The sequence below is a fragment of the Panthera pardus genome, unplaced genomic scaffold (genome assembly GCF_024362965.1).
Source record: "Panthera pardus isolate Hobbes unplaced genomic scaffold, ASM2436296v1 HiC_scaffold_7, whole genome shotgun sequence".
Lineage (NCBI taxonomy): Eukaryota > Metazoa > Chordata > Mammalia > Carnivora > Felidae > Panthera > Panthera pardus.
In genome coordinates this window covers 17,230,523-17,255,632 of record NW_026527002.1, presented here as the reverse complement: position 1 = coordinate 17,255,632, position 25,110 = coordinate 17,230,523, and the positions used below count along the sequence as shown (strand labels likewise).

General features: G+C 37.1%; 1 protein-coding gene and 1 non-coding gene across 5 annotated transcripts in view; both read left to right on the top strand.

Annotated features, from left to right (window-relative positions):
* The first annotated feature begins 3,283 nt into the window (after positions 1–3,283).
* The window catches only part of PPP1R42 (protein phosphatase 1 regulatory subunit 42), a 52,631-nt gene continuing 30,804 nt past the window's right edge, over positions 3,284–25,110 (top strand). For 3 of the 4 annotated variants that reach the window (XR_008419910.1, XM_019453214.2, XM_053896149.1), the window contains exons 1-5: positions 3,284–3,481; positions 9,412–9,629; positions 11,994–12,160; positions 14,059–14,197; positions 15,630–15,746. Coding sequence is in view for 3 of the 4 variants with exons in the window: in XM_019453214.2 (XP_019308759.1) it covers positions 9,501–9,629; positions 11,994–12,160; positions 14,059–14,197; positions 15,630–15,746 (552 nt within the window). In the remaining variant the exon portion in view is untranslated. The remainder of the gene's footprint in view (positions 3,482–9,411; positions 9,630–11,993; positions 12,161–14,058; positions 14,198–15,629; positions 15,747–25,110) is intronic. The other variant, XM_019453215.2, reaches the window with a different exon arrangement.
* On the top strand, positions 8,639–8,762 carry LOC128775373 (small nucleolar RNA SNORA51). Its single transcript, XR_008420103.1, has one exon. It is a non-coding gene; the product is annotated as a small nucleolar RNA SNORA51 (small nucleolar RNA).

Here is a 25,110-nt window from a genome sequence, read left to right as displayed (position 1 = left end):
TCCGATCTGTGCAGTGGCCTCCGCCTAGTGCCCAAGTGACCAATTCTTGATTTCAGCTCAGGTCATGATCTCATGGTTCCTGAGATCGAGTCTTGCCTCAGGCTCTTCACTGAGAGGAAGGATTAGGATTCTCTCTCTCTCTGCCTCTCCCCCACACACACTCTTGTACTCCCTCAAAATAAATAATTTTTTAAACATTTTTAAATAAATAAAAGTTGTTTGTTATTAGTTCCCATATTGTATACATCATGGCATTAGTAGGCCATGAAGCTCTTAATTAAATGATCATCCCCAGGTTACAGAAATCAGGAGTAATACCTTGAATGGAAACTGCCTCATCCATAAGCAAAGGGTTTTCTTTGTACTATTCTACAAATGCAGCTTCTATAAATGGATATTTGTTAAGAAACTTTTCATTCCACCTAAACTAAAACCTTCTGTAATCACTTTATTTCCTTTCCAAATATCCTATAAAAATAAGAATCATGCCCCAAATTTCTAAGCATCTCTTCCTTGCTTAAGGGAATTTTCCATTGCTCCCTGTATTATTTATTGCTGCAAAACAAATTACCCCAAAACTTAGTGGCTTAAAACAATATACTTTTATTATTTCACAGGTTTCATGGGTCAGGAGTTTGGGTCCTCTCCTTCAGGGTCTCTCATAAGGCTTCAATCAAGGTGTTGGCCAGGGATAAGGTTCCATCGAAAAGCTCAACTGGGGCATGATTGACTTCCAAACTTAAACAATAGGTCTCAGTTCCTCATTGGCTGTTGGCTAGATGTCATGTTCAGTTCTTTGCCATGTAGGGCCCTCCTAAATGACAGTTTGTTCTATCAAAGAGCGCAAGTTACTTGCTCTAACTAAAGTTACTTGGAAACTCCAGTGGAGACTTTTTAAAATGTGCTTCATAGCACTATTCTTCCAAGAGTGCCTTTTTTTTTTTTTTTTTTTTTTGGCCCAAGAGTGCCTTTTAAAATGATTCTCAAGACTTCACAACATTTCTTTTGCAAATACAAATTTACCAACATCTGTCAAAGTGTAAATCTTAGAGTACTTTACACTAAACGTGTCACTGAAGACAAGTATTTCTTGTGGTCTGCCAAATTACTGCCACATTGGAAAATACACAGATTATTGTTTAACACTGTGTGCCACTAGACAGGGATTATATCTCACATATTTTCTCTCTTTTTAAGTTTATTTATTTTGAGAGAGTGCACACACTCATGGGGGAAGGGCAAAGAGAGGGAGAATCCCATCCCAGGTAGGCTCCTCACTGTCAACGCAGAGCCCAACAGATCTGGAACTCACAAACCAGGAGATCGTGACTTGAGTGGAAATCAAGAGTCAGACACTTAACCAACTGAGCCACCCAGGCATCCCTGTAGCTTTTTATTCTTTAGGTACCCCTCCTCCTCAAACTCTCCTATATCTGAATCTAAATTGTTAATTTATGAATCACTGAATTATCATTTCTCCTCAGAACAAATCTCATCTCTGATGACTCTGACATCTTAACCAGCTTTGCTTCTCTCTCCCATCCAAACTACTTGGCCTAGTTATTGACTTGCTATTTCTCACTTCCCTACCTTCTCCCACACTGCCATTTATGACCTCATGGTTTCAATGATTAGTTCTATGCTGGAAACTATTAAACCTCACTTCACACTTAACATGCATGTATAAACCAAACTCATTGAGTTCCCCTCAAATTACTTGCTACCTCTCCTCTTTCTCCATTATCATTCCTTTATCCTAGCTAATACCCAGGAATAATTTTCAACTTCTTCCTCCCTTTATCCTATAAATCTCTGTTAAATCATGTTTCAAGATGCCTCCTAAATTTGTTCATTCCTTGCCACTTCCTTTGCCTTCAACCTAATCCAGGCCGAAACTGCCTCACAACTGGACTTTAGCAACAATGTCCTGAACGGGATAAGGGTTCATCTGTCCATATCCCCCTATCTTTTCTTCTAGGTCAATGAGATATAAGAAAAGGGGTTAGGGTTAGGGTTAGAGTTAGAGTTAGGGTTAGGGTTAGGGTTAGGGTTAGGGTTAGGGTTAGGGTTAGGGTTAGGGTGAAATCAGGAGCCCAAGGGTAAAGCCCCTCTCTGTCACCTCAGAGGTGACCTGTAGCATATTTCTTTCTTCCCGCTAGGCCTGGGAGTCTCCTTATCTGCAACATGACAAGTTGGACAGTACACATGGGCACTAAGTTGCCTTGCAACTCTAACAGTCTTCTACTCTGATGCTTCTTTGCTCAAGGAACAGCAATAACAACTTTCCACTTTTCCCCACACCTACACCACCCATACCCCTACCCCCATCCCACCAATATCACAAGTGTTACTGTTTTCCGGCTTGCACTGTTTCTTACATCCAGACTGCTCAATTTACCATATCCCTAATGACTGCCAGTCTATCCACTGTAAATGTCAGTTCCTTGTTCTATTCTTCCCCTTCACTTATAAATTATTCATTTTACAAACATTTATAGAGTGACTGCTAATGTACAAGGCACTTTTTGCCAAGTCCTGGAAATAGTGAAGTTAAAGACATAATCCTTGCCCTCAAAGAATTTACCAGCTTATTGGATACAATTAATAGGTAACAAATATATACTAACATGTTAAATGCTATGTTAAAGAATTTAATATATCCTGGGGGGGGGGGGGGCGGAAAAGAGAAACACTTAACAAGATTGAGTACATAGGAAAGCTTCAGAAAGGATGTGCTAATTCCAAGCTGGGTCCTTGGAACTCAAAAGGGAAAATAAGAATTAAGGAGGAAATAAAGTGTGCCCTATTGCTACTTTGAAAAGCTATGAGACGAAGGGAAATTTCTTTTAAAACAGGGCATATTGGGCCAAGTGTCAGAATACTGGAGAAGAGAGGGCAAGAAGCAAGCAGCGAAGCTGGTCATGATGAACGAAGTAGAATGTCACCCTAAAGACTTTTTTTTTCTTTTCCTGAAGAAAGGGTGGAGTAGGCGCTATACTTTGGTCTGTTGCTGGGAAAAGGTGGTTATTGGGCACTGAAACGTTTAAAGATGATAGAAGGATCATCTAGTAAGAAGGGGAAATTGTGGCCTGCAAAAAATTGTTCTGGCTACTGTTTGGTTCACTAAACCGCTAACATGACCGATGCCTCACGACCTCACCAAACTAGCTTCATTCAGACCCCATCTAGTCGCCATCAAACTCTGGCCGCCACGTCACAGAGAGGGACCAGTGTCACAGGGACCAGCGCCAGACCTGACGCTTCCAGACACCTCGCGCGAGATTTCCGGGAAGCCATTGCCCTAGGAAGAGCGTTGGGTCGCCTGGCAACCGCACCAAGGCTGCGGAGGAACCAGACACTGAGGAAATTTACAAACCTGACTTCCAGACTCAGTTCCTCCCGCAAGGGGAGAGGTGCCTTCAGGGAAGAAGTCTGGGGGCTGAAGAAACCATAAAGCCACGTTTCTCAAACTTGTCTGCCAGTAAGTAAGACCTTCCTGGGTTACTGGTTAAAATGAAGACCCCTGAGCCTTATCTCTAGACATCTAGAGTTTCCAGAAAATCAATCTGAAAGTCTGTATTTTAAACAAATAGACTCAGGCAAGGCTGAGAAACCGCTTTAGAGAAGGGAGACACGGGTGAAGGGGTGGCCGCGGAGTGAGGGAGCGGGATCTGCGCGGGTATGAGTTTGTAAAGGGGGAAAAAAGCCTGAGAGCGGAACCCCGCGATTTTGAGCTTTGGGAAGCCAGTGAGCCTGGAGCTCGCTAAAGGAAAATACACAAACTAAAATCGGAAACATCTACTGCCGGTAGCCTGTGGGAGCCCCAAAGGATAATTTAAGCCAAGGGGTCCACTAAAATGGATTCCCAGAGTGCCTGTAAAGCAGCTCTAAACTGTCTCCCACTGGCAATCCAGACAGAGATATCCTAGCAAGGGGAATCCTGAGATAACAGGTATCTAGTAGGGAAACATTATGAAAAAGTAGTTTCACAAACTTTAGAAAATAATGAACCTCTTTTAAAAGAAAAGCAAGGACACCCCACAAATGTTGACTTAATTACTTTTGTTATAATGTTCTAAAATGTATCCAAATCCAAACTAGGTTCAATTTAAACACCTGAAGGTTATAATATCTCTAAAACAAACTACAATACCAATAAAGTTTAAATTAATATTACATTAATAAAATGAATGGTGGTGTTTTAATGAAATTAAATCTTCGTGTGGATATGACTGCTACAATGCAGGTTCTTTTGAGTTAAGTCTCTATTATTGTGTGTTATTTACTTACTGGGATCCCTTTCCATATTCAAGCTCCTGGAATGTTTTCCTATAGCTTGTTGATGAGGTCCATTGCCCTTACCTTGGTTTAATAAATATTTCATTTCTATATCACATTTGCCTCTTTACTGTCCTAGTTATCTGAGAAAATCAAATTTATTTCTATACAAACACCACTTTGTGTACTGGAACCTAGAGCCAAAATCCATTTATAGCATGGTCATTCATGACAATTCAGATGATCCAAATTTTCTCTTTTAGCCCAGGTTAGAAAACAGAGCCTGAAGCAAAAATTCATACAATAACACATTTTGTGGGGGAGGGGGCTGTTAATTTTAGGGAAGTAGTACAGAAGGAAAAAAGGAATGAGAAAGAGATGGAAGAACAAACACAACCCAGTATGTAACCCAAAAGACCAGAGCTGTTTTCAGAGAGACCCTTTGAAATGGCTGTGTCTCCTAAAAGTGCATGGGGGAAAGAAAGAAGGGAAAATAAATAATTGAGACTACTGTCTTCCATGTGTAAAAATTACCCCCACAGGGCATCACCCCCATCATAGTACAGGATTGCTCCTGTATGGCCACCTGTATGGCAGTTCCTGCCTCAGCTATGAGAGAAATCCTGGGGTGTACAGCCACTTTAAGATGTGCATTTTCACCGGTTATCAGTGTAAAAGTGATATTTGAAATTTCCAGAAAAGGGTCTAAAATTTTAAAATATGGGTAAAGAAATCATATTTTAAATATTTCAAATATTTCTTAAAATATTGCATTTCTATACACAAGCTCTAGAGAATGTAATTCCTAAAAGAATGTCACTTGCAGTATCAACAAAAATATATAATCCCTAAAAATGACTTTAAAAAACTTATGCATGGCCTTAATTACAAGAAAATTATAAAACTACATTAAAGCAGCACTCCTAAAATAGAGAGGCATACCATAGTGATGGAAAAGAAGTCTCAATATTAGAGATGTGTTGGTGCTTCACAAATGGTTTATAAATTCAGTGCAATTCCTAACAAAATCCTGACAGGATTTTTCATGGAACATAACAAGTTGATTTTCTTTTAAGTTTGTTTGTTTGTTTGTTTGTTTGTTTGTTTGTTTGTTTTGAGACAGAGCACACATGCATGCTGGCACCAGCAGGGGAGGGGCAGAATGGGAGGGGGAGAGAGAGAATCCTAAGCAGGCCCCATGCTGTCAGCACAGAGCCTGATGTGTGGCTCCATCCCATGATCCCATGAGATCATGACCTGAGCCAAAACCAAGAGTCAGACGCTTAACTGACTGAGCCACCCAGGCACCCCAAGAAGTTGATTTTTAAAATGTGTATGAAAGAGTTAAGGACGAAAGGATTCTGGGAACATGGCAGAGTAGGAAGCAACTGTTTCCCCACCTAGACAACAAGTGCACTGGCAGAATCTGTCTGATATAAGTATTTTGGAACCTGGAGTCTACTGAAGGCTAACAACTTCCAGGAGAAGGCTTAGACAATAAACTGAAATAAATTTTGGTCAATTTCAGTTCTACAGCAACTATCCATCCCCTACACACAACCCAGTAGCAGGGTTTCTAGAGTACCTTACATATAGCTTGTAGAAGCCAAAATGGGCAAAAAACATACTAGCCACCAAATATCAAGGATCTGTCCTCTGAGCACTGATTGCTGCTTCTGATCACAGTAATGCAGACAAAATTTACAAAGCAAAGCAAAACTAAACATGTTTACAAGAAAAAAAAAAGGTCTTTCTCTTAAATGTGGATAGGGAAGGGGTTACTAAATAAGCCACAAAAAGCATAAAACATGAGCAAAAAAATGATACATTTGACTACATGAAAAAAATATATAGCTTCTGTTTTTTAGAAGATGCCATTAAACACAAACTAGGAGAAAAAAAAGGAGGAAAAACAAACTAAAGTCAGGAAGTGGATATTTGCTACATGTATAATCAACAAAATACTGGTATCTGATAAAAATATAAGTGTATCTAAAAATTACTTATAGGGGTGCCTGGGTGACTCAGTCAGTTAAGCATCAACTCTTGATTTTAGATCAGGTAATGATCTCATGGTTCATGAGACTGAGCACCCCATCAGGCTCTGCACTGACAGTGAGTAGCCTGCTTGGGAGTCTCTCTCCCTCTCTCTCTGCCCCTCCTCCACTCGCACGTGCACATGCACTCTCTCTGTCTCTCAAATTAAAAAAAAAAAATCTTTTAATAAAAATAAAAATTACTTATAAAAACACAACCCATAAGGCAACATGGGAAAAATATAAGAAACCACAACTAACAGAAAAGGAACTTCATATGGCAATAAACAGGAAAAGACCCTCAATCTCTAGCAATTACAGAATGGCAAATTAAAACATAATGAGATGAGACTATTGATCTGGCTGTTTTCAAATCCCTTTTTTATATATAAAAAGATCTGAGAAAAAAACAAAAGCAATGATATTATCATTTCACACCCATCAGATTGGCAGTAATTTAGACTGCCAATATCAAGTGCTGACACTGATGTTGACTGCATAGTAGAGCAATAGGAACTCTCTTAGCTGCCAGTGGTAAAACTCCTTTGGAGAACAATTTGACAATACATAGTAAAGTTGAAAATGTGCAACCCAGAAATAGCCATCCCTAGTTTTAAACCCTAAAGAAACTCTTGCATATGTGCTAAAAATGACAGGTATACAAGAACCATAAAAGCAACATTGCAAATGAAGAAAAAAACACCACCCAAAGATCTATCATTAGAAGAAATAAATTCCTTACAATAGAATATTCACAGCAATGCAAATATTCCAGAGCTATACACATCAACTTTGATGATTCTAACAAACAAAACATTAAGCAAAAAAAGAAAGTTGGAATCAAAATAATACAATTTATGGGGCACCTGGATGGTTCAGTTGGTTAAGGGTCCAACTTTGGCTCAGGTCATGATTTCATGGTTCATGGATTCGAGCCCTGCATCAGGCTCTGTGCTGACAGCTCAGAGCTTAGAGCCTACTTCAGATTCTGTGTGTGTGTGTGTTTGTGTGTGTGTGTGTGTGTGTCTCTGCCCTCCCCTGCTCATGCTCTGTGTGTGTGTGTATGTGTGTCTCTCCAAAATAAACATTAAAAAATAATAATACCATTTATGACTGTAAAAATGTTTTAAAAAGTACTATATATTGTTTAGATATACATACATCTGTAGTAAAAGTATAAAGACATGAATAGAGACATCTAATTCTAAACTCTAAAAATAAGAGAATAGGGAGAAGGAGGGGGGTGGTGTACCTGGGTAGTTAAGCAACTGACTCTTGATTTCAGCTCAGGTCAGGATCTCGAGATTCATGACTCTGAGCCTCACATGCTTGGGATTCTCTCTCTTCCTGTCTCTCTGCCCCTCCCCCTGCTCTCACTCTTTCAAAATAAATAAACTTAAAAAAAAGAATAGGGAGAAAGGCATAAAGGGAATACAAGTGTATTTATAACCTTTTATATTTAAGATTACCTGTAGGTCCATGAGTGTGGGTGTTATTCTTTAAACTTTCATCATGAAATATTTTTAAGGCAATATTAGTAAAAGTTATTTTTACTTAACTAGAAACTTTGTTCAGAATATTATTGTCATGTTTGAAATTTGATCTGTAAACAATAATCTTAAATTTTTGTTAAAAATAATGAATTCATGAAAATTTCAAAAATCTATGAAAATTCAGTGATTTTATTCTACAGATTACATTTTGTATTTTGAAATAAAATGATTCATTCCATATCTTCAAATATTTTATTGTGGGCATTTTATATAATATAGCCTGGGTAGTTATATGTCAATATGTGATAATGCAAACTGAATTTATCTTCTACTGAATTCACTTTCCTCCTAAGCATTGATTTCATGTCCAGAATACTACACAAACTGAGGTGTTTGGCTGGTAAAATTCCAGATATATTAGAAAAAGAATGCTCAGTTTTAAACTATATTTTAAAAAGACAATAAATTTTACAAAACTGTGGTTATTTATCACAGTTTTGTGATGGTTGGAAAAAAATGGGTTACTTCAAACTTATGGACCACATATGGATCTCTCACATAAATCAATAATTAATTAATTAATTATTTGATAGTATGTTCCCCTTATTTAACAGCCCTAATATATTCCAGGTGAAACAGTGAAGTAAATAGTGTTCACCTTATCTGTGAACAAAACAGTGAAACAATAATGGTGATAGCAAACATTTGTTGACCTATGTACCAGGCACTGTGCAGAATATTCTATACATTTTTATCTCATGTAATCTTCACAATATCCCTAGGAAGTAGGTACTACTATTATCCTAATTTTATAAGAAACAGACGTAACGTAGCCTCCTGGTGCGTATGAGGCTGTGTTCTTACACTGTATAGAAAGAGGAGGCAGAGGAAACCCATCCATAAACATCTCAGCCCAGGCCCTTTTCCTGGTCTGTATTGTGAATGGGGGACACTGGGGAGGGGGGGGGGGGAAGAAACTGATGCAACATGCCCAAGATTGCCTGACCAGTAAGCAATGGGACCAAATGTGAACCCAGGCAGTCTGGATTGAAAAACACTGCATTGTGTTGCCTCTTTGTGGATTGCAGCTATACCAATTTCAAGGCCAACTCCATTTTCAAGTATTTTGCCCCACTGTCCTATGTGCATACTCAAGGTTTTTTACATCATGTGTTCTGATTTGAGGGTTTAGAAAATATGATCACCATGGGTTCTATGGAAAAAGGAAAAGAAGACCATTCTGGTCTCATTCTCAACTGCCACTAGCTTGAGTAGAGACCAACCTCTGGGCCTTCATGTGAAAACATCAGATGATACTCCTTGAGAGGGAAAAAAAAAATCCTTTAAAAGATGCCCACAGTAACAACTCAATACTAGGGAGAGGAAAATATTAAAAATAGAAATGAATGAACGTTGTATACTTAATTAATTTTGGTTTTTTAAGCTGTTTATAAGAAGAATTAAGTCTATAAACTTAGAAAATGCCTTTTAAAATGTCTCTGAAGTAGTTTATCAAATAGTTTTACATAAGAAAATTAAAGAGCAAGTCAAAATAATTTTTCCTAAATTGCCAGGTACATAATGCTTTTTTTTTTTTTTTATAGAAAGTTGAGCATAAAACAATAGTTAAACCTGCTTCCTGACATGGTATCAGAACAGAGCTACTGCTGGGAGTTTGACTTATAGAGAAATCATGGTTCGACTAACCTTGGATCTAATTGCCAAAAGTAACAATCTTAAACCCCGAAAAGAAGAAACCACTTCACGATACCTGAAGAAAATAACTCATCTAAATTTTTCAGACAAAAATATAGATACAATTGTAAGAATTCTAAATTTCCTATTTTTACATAATTAACAATGTAAAGTTTAGAAATTGGTGTCAGAAAATACCTCCTTATTAACTATATTTTGATCATACTCGTTAACTGTATTTTGATTAGTCAGCTGTATATTGTATTTTTATTTTAATTTCATGCTTATGATATTAAAATTATTAAAACTAAATCTCTACAAAATATATCATTGTGATTGTTAAATCTATGTGCTAAATATATGTATCTATCCCTGAAATACTCTATGTAGCAAACTAGAATTGAAAGTGTTATGTTGGAAAACAATTTCAAAGATAACGCTTTTGTATAATTCCAGCTGCTTGGAATATGAGTTTTTTAACATATCAAGTAGTAAGAATGAACTATATGAATACCATATTTTAAAACTTTAACAGTGAAATCTTTTTCACACATAATTTAACTGATTATATAAATGTAGGTTATACTGCCATTTATATCAGACAAGACTGTTTACTTGGATATATTCTGACACTGTATTTTCTCTGTGTTAAGTTGGCCTTAATGTGGGTAACTTTCAAGGGAGCAATAACTCTTGTAGGCCATTTGTATTGATGTCTATTGTCTACAATAAAATGCTAAAGACTACATGAGAGAAATTTTCTCAGAAACATAAGGTACATAAAGGCCGAGATGATGTCTATTTTGTTCATATCACTCTAAATCCCCCATCCAACACAGTGCCTAACCCATATTAAGTGCTTAATAAATGTTTTTCAAGTGAATGAAAAAAATAACAAAGCCCCAGGCACAAGTGTCAATTAAGACTTTTTTTTTTTTGCAGACTCTACCAAGTTCCTATTCTGTATTTCTTTCCAGTTTCTTAGTGATTCTTCTCCCCATGAATCCAATTGCCCAGAAAACTCTCTACATCATTATACCACTTGCCCTCTGCAGACAGCCTCTGCTGTTCTTTTGTCCTGTCACAATCAGTGCTCCTTTGGTGTAGATGACCCTTGTTAAGAGGAAAGCAAACTAGGTACAGCTGACCCTAGAAAAATATGGGGGTTAGAGATACCAACACCCCCACACTCCTCAATACCCTGTCACCCAACACAATCAGAAGCCCTCATATAAGTTTTAATTCCCAAAAAACTTAACTACTAATGGCCTACTGTTGACCAGAAATCTTACTGATAACATAAAGTCAATTAACATATTTTGTACGTTACGTGTATTATATACTGTATTCTTAAAATAAAGCTAGAGAAAAGAAAACATTATTAAGAAAATAAGAAAATATATTACAGTACTATATAGTATTTATCAGAAAAAAAAATCCATGTGTAAGTGGACCCATGCAGTTCAAATCCATGTTGTATAAGGGTCAATTATATATAATTCACACCAAGATAAGAATAACTTATAAACTTAAGTTTATAAGTCCCCAAGATGGTGTTATATTTTAAAAGAACTTGTTAATAAAAGCTGAGATTTTTTCAGGTTTTTTTTTTTTTCTTAAATAATCTCTGTATCCAACATGGGGCTTGAATTTACATCCCCAAGATCAAGAGTTGCGTGTTCCACTGACTGTGCCAGCCAGGCATCCCAAGCTGAGGTATTTTTGAGTGTAACTTCACTCTAGCTCTTGCCTACTTACTCTAGGCTGACTCTACCACCCACAATAAGAATGGCAGACTTTTAAAAATACCTTTAATTATTTTCTTATCTCAAAAGTAACTGATGTTCACTAATATAAATACATATATAAAAAAAGAAACTTATAATCCTGTCATGCAGAGAAAACCACTATTAACACGTAGGTGATGTCCTTCCAGTCTTTTTTCTAGGCATGTATTCATATAATTTTACAATAGTGGGTCATATTGAATGCACTGTTTTCATTTTGAGATCTATAAAATATTACTAAGGAAACTAAACAATATTTAATGGTTAAACAGTATTCCCTTCAATAGTACTATAATTTATTCATCTATTATTTTTGAATATCCAATGACTTCCCATTTTCAGTATTATAAATAACAGCTTCCTTCTAATTCCACAGAATGATTAATCTCTATTCTACAATGTTGAAGCATTAATTTGTTAAATGTTTCAACTTCCAGAGAAACCTAATTGCTTCCAAGAAACACTGCTTGCCCTAGGAAAATCCTTCTTAACAAATACAATTTTACTGATATAGTTACAGGATACTAAAACCTAGAACTAATTTTATAATCATTCTAGTCTTGTTTTTACTGTGCTAATAAGAACAGAGATACACTATTATATTAAACTTAAGGAAATGTACAGAAAGTGGAAAACTTTCTTAAAAACAAACTTCTAAGTTTTCAGGAGAAATTAAGTATAACCTGTTTTTGTTTTCCTTTTAGGGAGACCTCTCTCCTTGCAAAAGTCTTAGTGTTTTATACTTGTATGATAACCGTATTAGTGAAATCACTAACTTGAATTATGCTACAAATCTGACCCACCTGTACCTACAAAACAATTGTATTTCATGTATAGAGAACCTCAGGTCATTAAAGAAACTGGAAAAACTGTAAGTGCTTTTTTTTTAATGTTTGTTTTCGAGAGAGAGTTCGTGTGTGTGTGTGTGTGTGTGTGTGTGTGTGTGTGTGTGTGTGTGCGCGCGCGCGCATGCACGCGCGCGCGCGTGAGCTGGGAGGGGCAGAGAGAGAGGAAGAATGCCAAGCAGTATCCATGCTGATAGCATGGGGCTTGATCTCACCAACTGTGAGATCATGGCCTGAGCTGAAATCAAGTTGGAGGTTTAATCAACTGAGCCACCTAGGTACCCCTAGTGCTTTTATTTTTAAGTAACATAATTGTTTGTCATCATTACAGTAATATTTTTGCATGCAGACCTTTCCATTATCTGCACTTTTGTGGAATAGGCCTCAATTTTTATTCTCTTGTACTATTATTAGTGCAAAATAAAGTGTTACACGCGTTATACTTGGCAATTTGTTTCATTAAGCCTGACATACTTTTCTTTTGCAGGAGAGTAAGGTGTCTTAACCACTTATAAGGATACCTAAAGCATCCTTAAAGGCTCAACTGGGGAAAAAAGTTTCCATGGAAACTTTTTGATTTTGATTTTTGATTTTCCATGGAAACCAAATGAGCTCTGTGTCTTTAAGAATCACACATCTCAAAGGGCAGGGTCAGAGAGTTGATAACGTTGATTTAGATTTGAGTGTAAAAAGGCATTTACTGCCTATAATGATTTTAATTCAATGAAGGCTGGTAGATTTATTTTCCCAGACTGGAAGAACTATCAGTCCTTCTCAAAAAGTGGGCCAAGAACCTCAAAATGGGAAGAAGATAAGGGAAATGCTTATTGAAAACACAGATGGCAGGGTGCCTAGGTGGCTCAGTCTGTTGAGCGTCCAACTTCAGCTCAGGTCATGATCTCGCAATGGTTCCTGAGTTCGATCCTCACATCAGGCTGACTGCTGTCAGTGCAGAGCCTGCTTCAGATCCTCTGTCCCCCCTCACTGCCCCTCCCCTGCTCATACTCTCTCTTTCTCTGTCTCCTCTCAAAAATGAATAAACACTTTAAAAAATGCAGATTTCTGGGTTCTGACCTAGATAGCCAAATGAGAATCTCTGGGGTTAGGCCCAAAAATCTTAATTTTGTTTTAAAAAAAGGTTATTTATTTATTTTGAGAGAGCAAGAATGAACGAGCAGGGAAGGAGCAGAGAGAGAGGGAGAGAAAGAATCCCAAGCAGGCTCTGCACTATCAGCACACAGCCGGACGTGGGGCTCAAACTCATGAACCATGAGATCATGACCTGAGCTAAAATCAAGAGTTGGATGCTTAACCAACTGAGCCACCCAGGCGCCCCTAAAAACCTTCATTTTTAAACCTACTACCCACATGATTTTTCTGTGCTCTAACATATAAAAGGAGTACTGGTAGATCATTTAATAAGGACCATTCCAATTCTCTCACTTAAAAAAAAATAATTTCTTAGATTAAATTAAGTGTAAGAATCATATAAATAAACCTTTCTTTGGCTCATTGTAAAGAGAAAATTCCACATATTTCTGCATTCTTTGTATAATTTTCACACAGCTCAGTGATTGTTACTATGTTTTCATTATGTTTACAGATCATGATGTTCTCAGAATGTCTATTTAAAATTGTTTTATATTGGGATGCCTTGGTGGCTCAGTCAGTTGAGCAGTTGAGCATCTGACTCTTGATTTTGGCTCAGGTCATGGTCCCAGGGTCATGGGATCAAGCCTTGCATTGGGCCCCACATCAGGCCCCTCATCAGGCTCCGTGTTGAGCATGTAGCCTGCTTGAGATTCTCTCTCTCTCCCTTTGCACTCTCCCCTGCTCACATGCTCGCTCTCTCTCTCTCTCTCTCTCACTCTCAAATAAATAAATAAATAAATAAATAAAAATAAAGCTGTTTTATATTTTGCAGGTATTTGGGAAGCAATTATATTGCTGTCATAGAAGGTTTAGAAGGATTAGAAGGACTAAGAGAGCTTCATGTTGAGAGTCAGAGGCTTCCCCTTGGAGAAAAGCTTCTGTTTGATCCAAGAACTCTTCACTCTCTGGGAGTAAGGCCACATTTGAATATTCTGACAAAGAATATAGTGATTAACAGTTATAATGGAACAGGAAGGTGGCAAAGGTATATTTGGACATTATACATACTGTGTATGTTTATATGGCCAGTTAATTTATTTGAAGGCTAAAACTAACTTTTCTCACATAATTTCTCAGAGACTCAGCAGCTATAAAGTTGGGATAATAACGCCTGCCTCTAGGGTACTAAAAGTATCAAAAGAAGGATATAAAAAAGTTACGTAAATTATCAAGTTCTAATCCAGATGTCAATTCATTCATAATTTCAACCTTGGTGATTATCATGATTCAAAATTTTAGGAAAAAGTTTAAGGAAAGTAATGGACAATTATTTGGCAAATTTTAAACAACCTAGAGAATAATGATGATAAATTGTCTTCTCGCTGGATTCTGATTTCATTGTAGGCTGCCTTACATGTGGCTCTGCCTCATCAGAAGCAGGTAGATCTGGGAGTACCAGATTTGATGCTCCAGCTGTGACCTGACACCCAGATACATTGCGGAGGTGTCACAATTAGTTGAGAAGCCAGAGGTGGCTTTTTTATGAAATGCCATTTATTATGAAATGCCACTAAAAACATTTTTGTTTGCTCAAGTTTTGCAAAGATTCAAGCAGATTCCAAAATTCTAAATATAAGGCATAATCCTTTTAAGCTGTATTTAAAGTCTTAAAAAGTATCAAGAAGTATATTATCTAAAAGTTGGCTATATAGATGCCTTGGTGGGTAGACTCAATCTTGGTAGAGATTACTGGGCCATCATAGATTTTAAGATGGCTTTGGTTTAATGCTGCTCTATTGTATATTTATGTCCTCACTAACAGCCAATGTTGATCCCTCTTGTTAATTAGCTAATTATTATTTTAAGTACCTCTGAACATGTGGATTATCAAGAGGAAACTATAGAGAGAGAGATAAAAATAAAAACCAGATATTCTTTTATTCTTACCTATGTTTCCTATTTTAAAAAACAGACAAAAACTGTTTCTTCCTACATAAGTACAAATCTTAGTGATATTTAATAGAAAATGATAATTTGCTTAAACTGAAATAAGCATTTTTCTACACTGTGTTAACATTTGTTTGCTGGGCATCTTTTTTCTTTATTGATTCCTGGCTTCTTTCTTCTATAAATCTCTTTTATATTCTGGAAAGGGAAAATGAGACTTATGAAAGAACTTTAGACAAAAATAGTAAGTCATATCACAATTATTGAAGTCCCAAAGTTATGTCTGAAAAAACATATGGCATAGAAACAAAATCTCCATGGATTTTAATTTTCTTACCTAAAGAGCAAAACAGCCTGAACTGATAAATCTTAAATTTTTCACAGATTAAGATTTCTGGTTCCTATATATAGTATTTAATTAGACTGTTTACTAATGCTAATTTATTTTTCTTACAGAAATCCCTCTCTATATTGAATATCAGCAATAATAATATTGATGACATAAGAGACTTAGAAATACTGGAGAATCTTAATCAGCTCATAGCAGTTGACAACCAACTTCTGCATGTGAAGGTAGTGTAAAGAAAAATTAGTTTAAAAATATTTACATGAAATTGTGATTTAAAAAAATTTTAAATATCTATAAAATTTATTACTTTAAAAACTATTCTAGATTTACTCTAAAACTAGGTTATGAATCTCTACTTCTTAATATATTTATTTGCATAATTCTGCCCTCTTACCTGGTTTTCTCTTCCATACCCCAGTGCCTCCACCCCTCACCAACAGAAAGAAGTTTCTCTGAGAAGAAAGTATGTGCTTTTCCTCTCTGTAATATTTTGCCAGCAAATGTTTCCCTCTAGAGACTAGATTTCTTGCCACTTAACAGTGATCTCCCAATGAATGAATTTCTAGTAACTGGGATTAGATCTGAACTCTCTCCAGGCTGCTGCTCCTTGGGAAAGTACCTGGATCTTGAACTTATTCTAATTTGCACTAACTATATTCATGTCATAGTATGTCATATCATCCCATATTCATTCAGTTATTTATTCATTCAAATACGCACTGAGCACCTACAGGTCTCTCAGGCACTGTACTATTCTGTGTAAATCAGAAGAAGGAAGATTATAGTCCAGGGGCTCAAAAAACCTACAGTCAACAAGTAATGAAAAAATGATGTGATTCTGTTTTCGCAAGTATTGTGGTGGCACTAACTCAGCCTGGGGCTAGGGAAGGCTTCCTGGAAACAGTCGTCTGTAAGCTGAGCCCTGTCATAACCTCACAGTTTCTGATTTGGCAGTGGGATGGCTTGTGGTATAATTTCTTTACATGGAGGGACGCCTGGGTGGCTCAGTTGGTTAAGCGACTGACTTTGGCTCAGGTCATGATCTCGCAGTTTGTGACTTCAAGCCCCGCGGCAGGCTCTCTACTGACAGCTCAGAGACTGGAGCCTACTTCGTATTCTGTATCTCCCCCTCTCTCTACCCCTCCCTGCTCACGCTCTGTGTCTCTCTGTCTCTCCATAATAAATAAACGTTAAAAAAATTATTTAAAAAAAAAACATTTATAATTTCTTTACATGGAGCCACCAGAGGAACGAACAGCTTCTTTCTCCCATAACAGCGCTCTTGTTTTCAAAACTACTTCCAGACAGCTATCCACTGACCTTAAAAAAGTATTCCCTGGGGTGCCTGGGTGGCTCAGTCTGTTAGGCATCTGGCTCTTGATTTCAGCTCAGGTCATGATCTCATAGTTCATGAGTTTGAGCCTGACGCTTGGCATTGCACTGACAGTGCAGAGCCTGTGTGGGATTCTCTCTCTCCCTATCTCTCTGCCCTTCCCCTGCTTGCGCTCTCTCTCCCTCTCTTAAAATAAATAAATAAACTTAAAAAAATTTTTTTCTCTGACCTTGTTTCCAAATTCATACCTATTACCTAGCTCATCCCATAACTACTATAAGCAGTAGATAATTACAAAAATAAATATTATATGTATTATACTACTAATGAATTCCTCAAAAACACCCAAAATGCCACTGATCAGGATGGATGTTTAAAATATAAAGACCAATAAGGAAGCATGAATCAATTAATTGTTTCAACTTACAACATGAAGGATGTAAGAAGTTCATGGGATAAATTCTGCATTCAAAAATACTTTAAGTTTTAGGGGTGCCTGGGCAGCTCAGCTGGTTAAGCATCCAACTCTTGACCTCAGCTTGGGTCTTGCTCTCAGGGTTGTGAGTTCAAGCCCCATGTTGGGCTCCACGCTGGGCATGGAGCTTACTTAAAAAAAATTTTTTTTGGGCAGGGGGGCGGGGGGGCACCTGGGTGGCTCAGTTGGTTAAGCGTCCAACTTCGGCTCAGGTCATGATCTCACAGTTCATGGGTTTGAGCCCCGCATCGGGCTCTGTGCTCACAGCTCAGAGCCTGGAGCCTGCTTCAGATTCTGTGTCTCCCTCTGTCTCTGCCCTCCCCTACTTGTGCTCTGTCTCTGTTTCTTAAAAAATGAATAAATGTTAAAAAAATCTTTTAAATAAAACAAATTATTCTATTATGCTTTTAACTCTGAACAGAAAAATGAAAGTTTGATAACGGGACAAAACTTCTTGCCTCCAAATGATCCCAAAGGAAGTTTTTCTAAATGACATTAAGACCTAGCTATTTCACCTACAATAATTATTCTTAGGCAACATTAATAATGTATAACCAGGATAAATGTGTAACCAAAATAAACACTTTCATTACTATTAATTATTCATTCCAATGATAAATGTCTAAATAACCAAACCCTTTTTTTTTTTTATTTTGAACTCAATGTTACCTCCCCTGTGTAGTGTTTCCTGAACCTGTTCCCATCAAGCTAGTCTATTAAAAATATTTATGGTATCATATGTGCCAGGCACTGCCCTTGGACTTCAAAAACATGTTCTAGGCACTGAGGATACCATGATCAAGAGAGACAGGGTCTCTCTACCCTCAAAGAGCTTACATTAAAATGACACAGAGGAGGGAACAGTCATAAAATAAATAAGCAGAGAAGATTGTGAAAAGGGCTATGAAGGAATTAAATAGGATGACATAATGGAAAAGGGGTCAGTGGATATTTTAAATCAGGTTATTAAAAAAAGCCTCTGAGGAAATGACATTTATGCTGAGATCTGAAGAATGATAAAGAAACAATCTATGCAAAGAGCTAAGGAAAGAACATGCCAAGCATCGAGAACAGCAAGTGTAAAGATTCTGAGTATTCTAGGAACAAAAAAGAGGCCAATTTACTATGATAGGGACCCCAGTGCCTAGCTCAGTCTCTAACACATTGTGAGTGCTCAATAGGTAATTGGTTGAATGAATGAAGAAGCAACAGTATAACATAAGATTATGATAGGGGAGAGATCATAAAGATCTTTTAGGCCATGATCATAAGTTTGACTTTATTCTTTTTTTTTTTTTTTTTTTTTTATTATTTATTTTTGGGACAGAGAGAGACAGAGCATGAACGGGGGAGGGGCAGAGAGAGAGGGAGACACAGAATCGGAAACAGGCTCCAGGCTCCGAGCCATCAGCCCAGAGCCTGACGCGGGGCTCGAACTCACGGACCGCGAGATCGTGACCTGGCTGAAGTCGGACGCTTAACCGACTGCGCCACCCAGGCGCCCCAAGTTTGACTTTATTCTAAGTGCATTAGAAAGTCACTGAAAGGATTATATTTTAAAGACTTCTCTATCAGCTATGTGCAGAATAGGTTGCAAGAATAACAGCAAAGAGATCATCTGGGAGACTACTACAGAGGTTAAAAAAAATGGTTGCTTGGAGATGAAAAGGAGTGACTGGATTGGAGGTTTATTTATTCATTCATTCATTCATTCATTCATTCATTCATTCATTTATGAAAGACAGAGAGAAACAGAGCATGCATGGGGGTGAGGGGCAGAGAGAAGGAGACACAGAATCTGAAGCAGGCTCCAGGCTTTGAGCTATCAGCACAGAGCCCGATGCGGGGCTTAAACCCACAAACCGTGAGATCATGACCTAAGCATGCCTAATTGTCCTACAGTGAGACCAATTAATTAGTCAACAAGCCTGTCGCATTTGTTTTCGTGAATGAAAAAGTAGCTAAGCATCACTAATCTGAAAATAGCTTCTAAAATCTAAGAGAGGGACACCTGGCTGGCTCATTCTGTTAAGCGCCCAACTCTTGATTTTGGCTCAGGTCATGATCTCATGGTTCACGAGTTCGAGCCCCATGTCAGACTCTGCACTGATGACACAGAGCCTACTTGGGATTCTCTCTCTCTCCCTACCCCTGCTCACACATGCACTCTCTCTCTCTCAAAATAAATAAATAAACTTAAAAAAAAATAAAAAGTAAAATCAAAGAGAAAGACAGAAACAAACATTTTTGGAGAAACTGATAATATGGAAACAAAAAAAAAAATCCCACTATAATTAATTTAAGAGAAATAAAAAAGGATTCTATAACCTTGAAACCAAAACAGGATTTTTTTTTAAAAAGGAACATTAAATGAATGAGAGGACTTCAAAATTTAGAATAAGGATAGAAGAAATTAAATATTAAATTAAATATTCTCCAAGAAAGAACAAAGAGAAAGAATGGAAAATAAGCAAGTAAAAAAGAAATGTAGAGAATTAAATTCAGGAGATCCAACATGTGACTAGTAAAAGCATAAGAATCAGAAAATAAGAAAAAAAAAAGGGGAAATAAAATTGTATTTAAAAATGACATAGGGCTGCATGGGTGGTTTAGTCAGTTAAACGTTGGACTATTGATCTCAGCTCAGATCATGATCTCACGGTTCGTGAGTTCAAGCCCCACATGCTGGAGTTCTCACTCCCTCTCTCCTGCCACTACCCTACTCATGCTCGCTCTATCTCTATCTCTCAAAATAAATAAATAAAAACTTAAAAAAATTCTTTTAAATAACATAATGGGCCATGATGTATTAACCAAAACAAGAATCAGTATCACGTACACATACACGCATGCGTACACACGCACACATACACACACACATACACACAGAAAGCCAAACAAAATGTGTGAAACAACTTCTTCAGACACTGAACTATAAGCGACACAGGACTGTGGACTCTAAGAGAATGAAAACAAACAAGGTGAGCTCTATAATTATCCCAGCTTTCTGCCTGAAGGCACTTTCCAGACCACAGTGCAGGGAGGGAAATAGCAAACAAGCCCTATGAAAATTAAATCATAACTGGAGAAAAGCCACTCAAGAAAAAACATCTAGAAATGACATGGAGGATGGAATTAGAAGACAGGACTTCTAAAAAGCTATTATAAATATGCTCTAGAATTTAAAGGAAGCATGAACATAAACAGAAGGGAAATGGAAGATGCAAAGAAAAAAATAACTTTGGAACTGAAATATGTATCTAAAATGAAAAATTAATTGGATGGGATTAAAAGTGTATTAGATATTATAGAAGAAATTATCAGTGAACTTAAAGGTATCACATTAGAACTACTGAAACTAAGGTACAGAAAGTAAAAACACTAAAAGATGAGCAGAGCCTCAATGGCTTGTGAGACACAAGCACTCAAACATGTATGAAAATGGAGTCCTAGGAATAGGGGACTAAATGATTATGTCTCTTCAAAACTCATAAATTGAGGGGCGCCTGGGTGGCTCAGTCGGTTAAGCCTCCGACTTCAGCTCAGGTCATGATCTCACGGTCCGGTCCGTGAGTTCAAGCCCCGCATCGGGCTCTCTGCTGACCGCTCAGAGCCTGGAGCCTGTTTCAGCTTCTGTGTCTCCCTCTCTCCCTGACCCTCCCCCGTTCATGCTCTGTCTCTCTCTGTCTCAAAAATAAATAAATGTTAAAAAAAAAATTAAAAAAAAACTCATAAATTGAATCCTAATCCCCACTGTGATGGTATTTGAAGGTGAGGTCTTTGGGAAATAATTAGGTCTCGAGGCTAGAGTCATCATGAATGAGATTAGAGTTGTTACAAGAAGAGAAAAGACAGTAGGGCTTTCTCTCTTAGCCATGTGAGCACACAGTGAGAAGACAGGCATCTAAAAAACTAGGGAGAATGCTCTCACCAAATCACAGTATCTGCCAACACTTTGAAAAAAAAATTTTTAACGTTTACTCATTTTTTGAGAGAGAGAGATGGTGCAAGTGGGGGTGGGGCAGAGAGAGAGGGAGACATAGAAACCAAAGCTGACTCCAGGCTCTGAGCTGTCAGCGCAAAGCCCCATGCAGGGCCTGAACTCAGGAACTGTGAGATCATGAGCTTAGCCAAAGTCGGACGCATAATGGACTGAGCCACCTAGGCACCCCTACACTTTGATCTTGGACTTCCCAGCCTCCAGAATTGTGAGAAATCAATGCTTGTTGTTTAGGCCATCCAGTTTGACAAGCAGCCCAAACTAAGACAGAACCAGAAAATATCTTTGAAGAAATAATGACCTCAAGGTACTCAGAGTAGTCAAAACCTTCTTGAAAAAAAAAAAAAAAAAAGTTCAAGGATTCACACTTTCCTATTTCAAAATTTACTACAAATCTATAGTAACTAAGATAGTGTGGCATTGCCACAAATGTGAAACTGGGAATCCAGAAATAAACCTTCACATTTATGTTAATTGATTTTTTCTTTAATTTTTTTTTCTCTTAACGTTTATTTATTTTTGAGACAGAGAGAGACAGAACATGAACTGGGGAGGGTCAGAGAGAGAGGGAGACACAGAATCTGAAACAGGCTCCAGGCTCTGAGCTGTCAGCACAGAGCCCGACGCGGGGCTCAAACCCATGAACTGTGAGATCATAACCCCAGCCGGAGTTGGATGCTTACTCAGCTGAACCACTCAGGCACCGCATTTATGACCTTTATTAAACAAAAATTTCTTAGATACGACTCCAAAAGTATAAGTAAAAAAATTAATTAATTAATTAAATGAAATAAAAAATTTTTGTGCTTCAAAGAAGACCATTAAGAAAGTGAAAAGAGGGGCGACTGGGTGGCTCGGTCGGTTAAGTGTCCACCTTCGGCTCAAGTCATGATCTCATGGTTTGTGAATTCAAGCCCCACATTGGGCTCTTTGCTGACAGCTCAGAGCCTGGAGCCTGCTTTGGATTCTGTGTCTCCCTCTCTTTCTGCCCCTCCCTCACTCGTGCTCTGTCTCTCTATCTCTCAAAAATAAATAAACATTTAAAAAATTAGAAAAAAAAGGAGGTGATAAAGATAAGACAACAGAATGGAAAAAAATATTTGCAAGTCCTATATCTGATAATAGACTTGTGTACAGAAACTCTTGCAACTCAGTAACAAAAAGACAAACAATCCAATTTATAAGTGGGCAGAGGACTTGAATAGACATTCTACAAAGAAGATATGCAAAGTGGATAATAGGCACATGAGAAGATACTCAAAATCATTAGTCATTAGGGAAATGTAAATCAAAACCACAATTGTATACCACTTCACACCTGATGAGACAGCTATAATTAAAAAGACAGATAATAACCAGTGTTGGCAATAATGTAGAGAAGTTAGAACACTCATACTTTCTGAGGAGAATGTAAAATGTAACAGTTCTTCAAAATGTTAAACAGCATTACCATATGACACAAAACTCCACTAATCACTATACACCAAGAGAAATGGAAACATACATCCACAAAAAAAGTTGTACATGAATGTTCACAACATTATTCATAATAGCTGAAAAGTAGAAGCAATTCAAATGTCCATCAACCAATGGATGGATAAAAGAATGTGTACGTGTAATCACATGGAAAATTTTTTGGCAATAAAAAGAAATGAATACTGATTTATACTACAACATGTATAAACTTTGAAAACATTGCACAAAGTGAAAGACACCAGTCACAAAAGACCATGTATTGTAAGATTCCATTTCTATGAAATGTCCAGAATAGGTAAATTGACAGATATAGCTATATTATTGATTGCTTAGGGCTAAGAGGTTGGGGAAATATAGGAAGCAATGTTAAAAGGTACAGGGTTTCTTTTGGGGTAATAAAAATATTCTAAAATTGATTGTACTGATGATTATACAACTCTGTGAATATACTAAAAATCATTTAATTGTATACTTTATTTTTTTAAGTTTCCCTTTATTTATTTTGAGAGAGAGGGAAAGATAGAGAGACAGGGAGCACACAAACAGGGGAGGGGCAGACAGAGAATCCCAAGCAGACTCTGTGCCGATGATTAAGCACCCCTTAATTGTATATTTTACATATGTGAATGTATGGTATGTGAATTGTGTCAATAAGGCTGTTGAAAAACAAAAAGCAGGGGCACCTGGATGGCTCAGTCAGTTAAATGTCTGACGCCTGATTTTGGCTCAGGTCATGATCTCACAGTTCATGAGTTTGAGCCCCACATCAGGTTCTACATTTACAGTGCAGAGTCTGCTTAGGATTCTCTCTTTCCCTCTCTCCCTGTCTCCCCTCTGCTCTTTCTCTTTCTCTCTCAAAATAAATAAATAGGGGAGCCTGGGAGGCTCAGTCGGTTAAATGTCCGACTTCAGCTCAGATCATGATCTCATATTTTGTGAGTTCGAGCCCCGCATCAGGCTCTGCACTGAGAGCTCAGAACCTGGAGCCTACTTCGGATTCTGTGTCTCCCTCTCACTCTGTGTCCCTCCCCCACTTGTACTTTCTCTCTCAAAAGTAAGTAAACATTAAAAAAAAATAAACTTAAAAAATAAATTAAAAGCAAACAACAAAAATGTAAAAATATAATTGTCCCCAAATTCCCATATTTGATGAAAATCATAAACCCACAGAAGCTCAATAAAACCCAAACAAGAAAACCACCAAGAAAATTACACCAAGGTGTACAACCATAATAAAATTGCTGAAACAATGATAATAAGAATATCTTTGGAGCAACTAGAAAAAAGACACATTGTATAGAGAAAGGTGAGAATTATCACAGACTTTTTGTCAAAAACATTGCAAGCCAGAAGACAATGGAACAGCTCTGAAGTGCTAACAGAAAAAAAAAATATCAACTTAGTTATATATCCAATGAAACTATCTTTCAAAAAATGAAAGCAAAATACTGTTTTCAGATAAACTAAACTTGAAAGAATTTGTCCCCAGGAGATCTACACTACAAAAAAATATATTAAAGTTCTTCAAGGCAAAGGAAAAATGTTAACAGAAACTTTTATCTACACAAATGAGAAAAATATTAAAAGTGGTAAGTGCAGGGTAAATACTTTTCACATTTTTTAATTCCTTTTAAAGATGATCAGTTTTTTTTTAAAGCAAAAATAATAACCACAGACCATGAGGTTAATGACATGTAAAACTAAAATGTACGATAACAATAGCACAAATGGGAGGGAGGGTGGAAATGGCAATATACTAAGGTTATATATGAAGTGATGTCATTATTTGAAGAAATTCTGTGCTGCTTTAAAGATGACTGTTCCAAACCCTAAAGTAACCACTAAAATTAAAAAGATGTATGGAACTAGTCAGTAATAGACAGAAAATGAGATGCAAAAATAGGGGAGAGCAGGAATAAAGGAAAAGGGAACAGATGAAACAAATAAAAGATGGTAGTTTTAAATTCAGTTATATCAGTAATTGTAGTAAATGTAAATAGTCTGAATTTTCCAATTAAAAGGCAGAGATAGTAAGACTGGATTTTAAAAATCCAATCATGTACTCTCTATAAGAAACATACTTTAAATATGAAGATATATAAAGGTTAAAAGTAAAACCATAGGGAAATATATACAATAAAAACAAATAATAAAATAAGAAAGCTGCAGTGACGATATTAATATAAGATAAAAACAACTTCAGGATAAGAAATATTACCAGAGATAGATAAGGAAAATTTATGGTGATAAAAAATGCCAATTCATTAAGAAAACATAACTATCTGGGGGCACATGGGTGTCTCA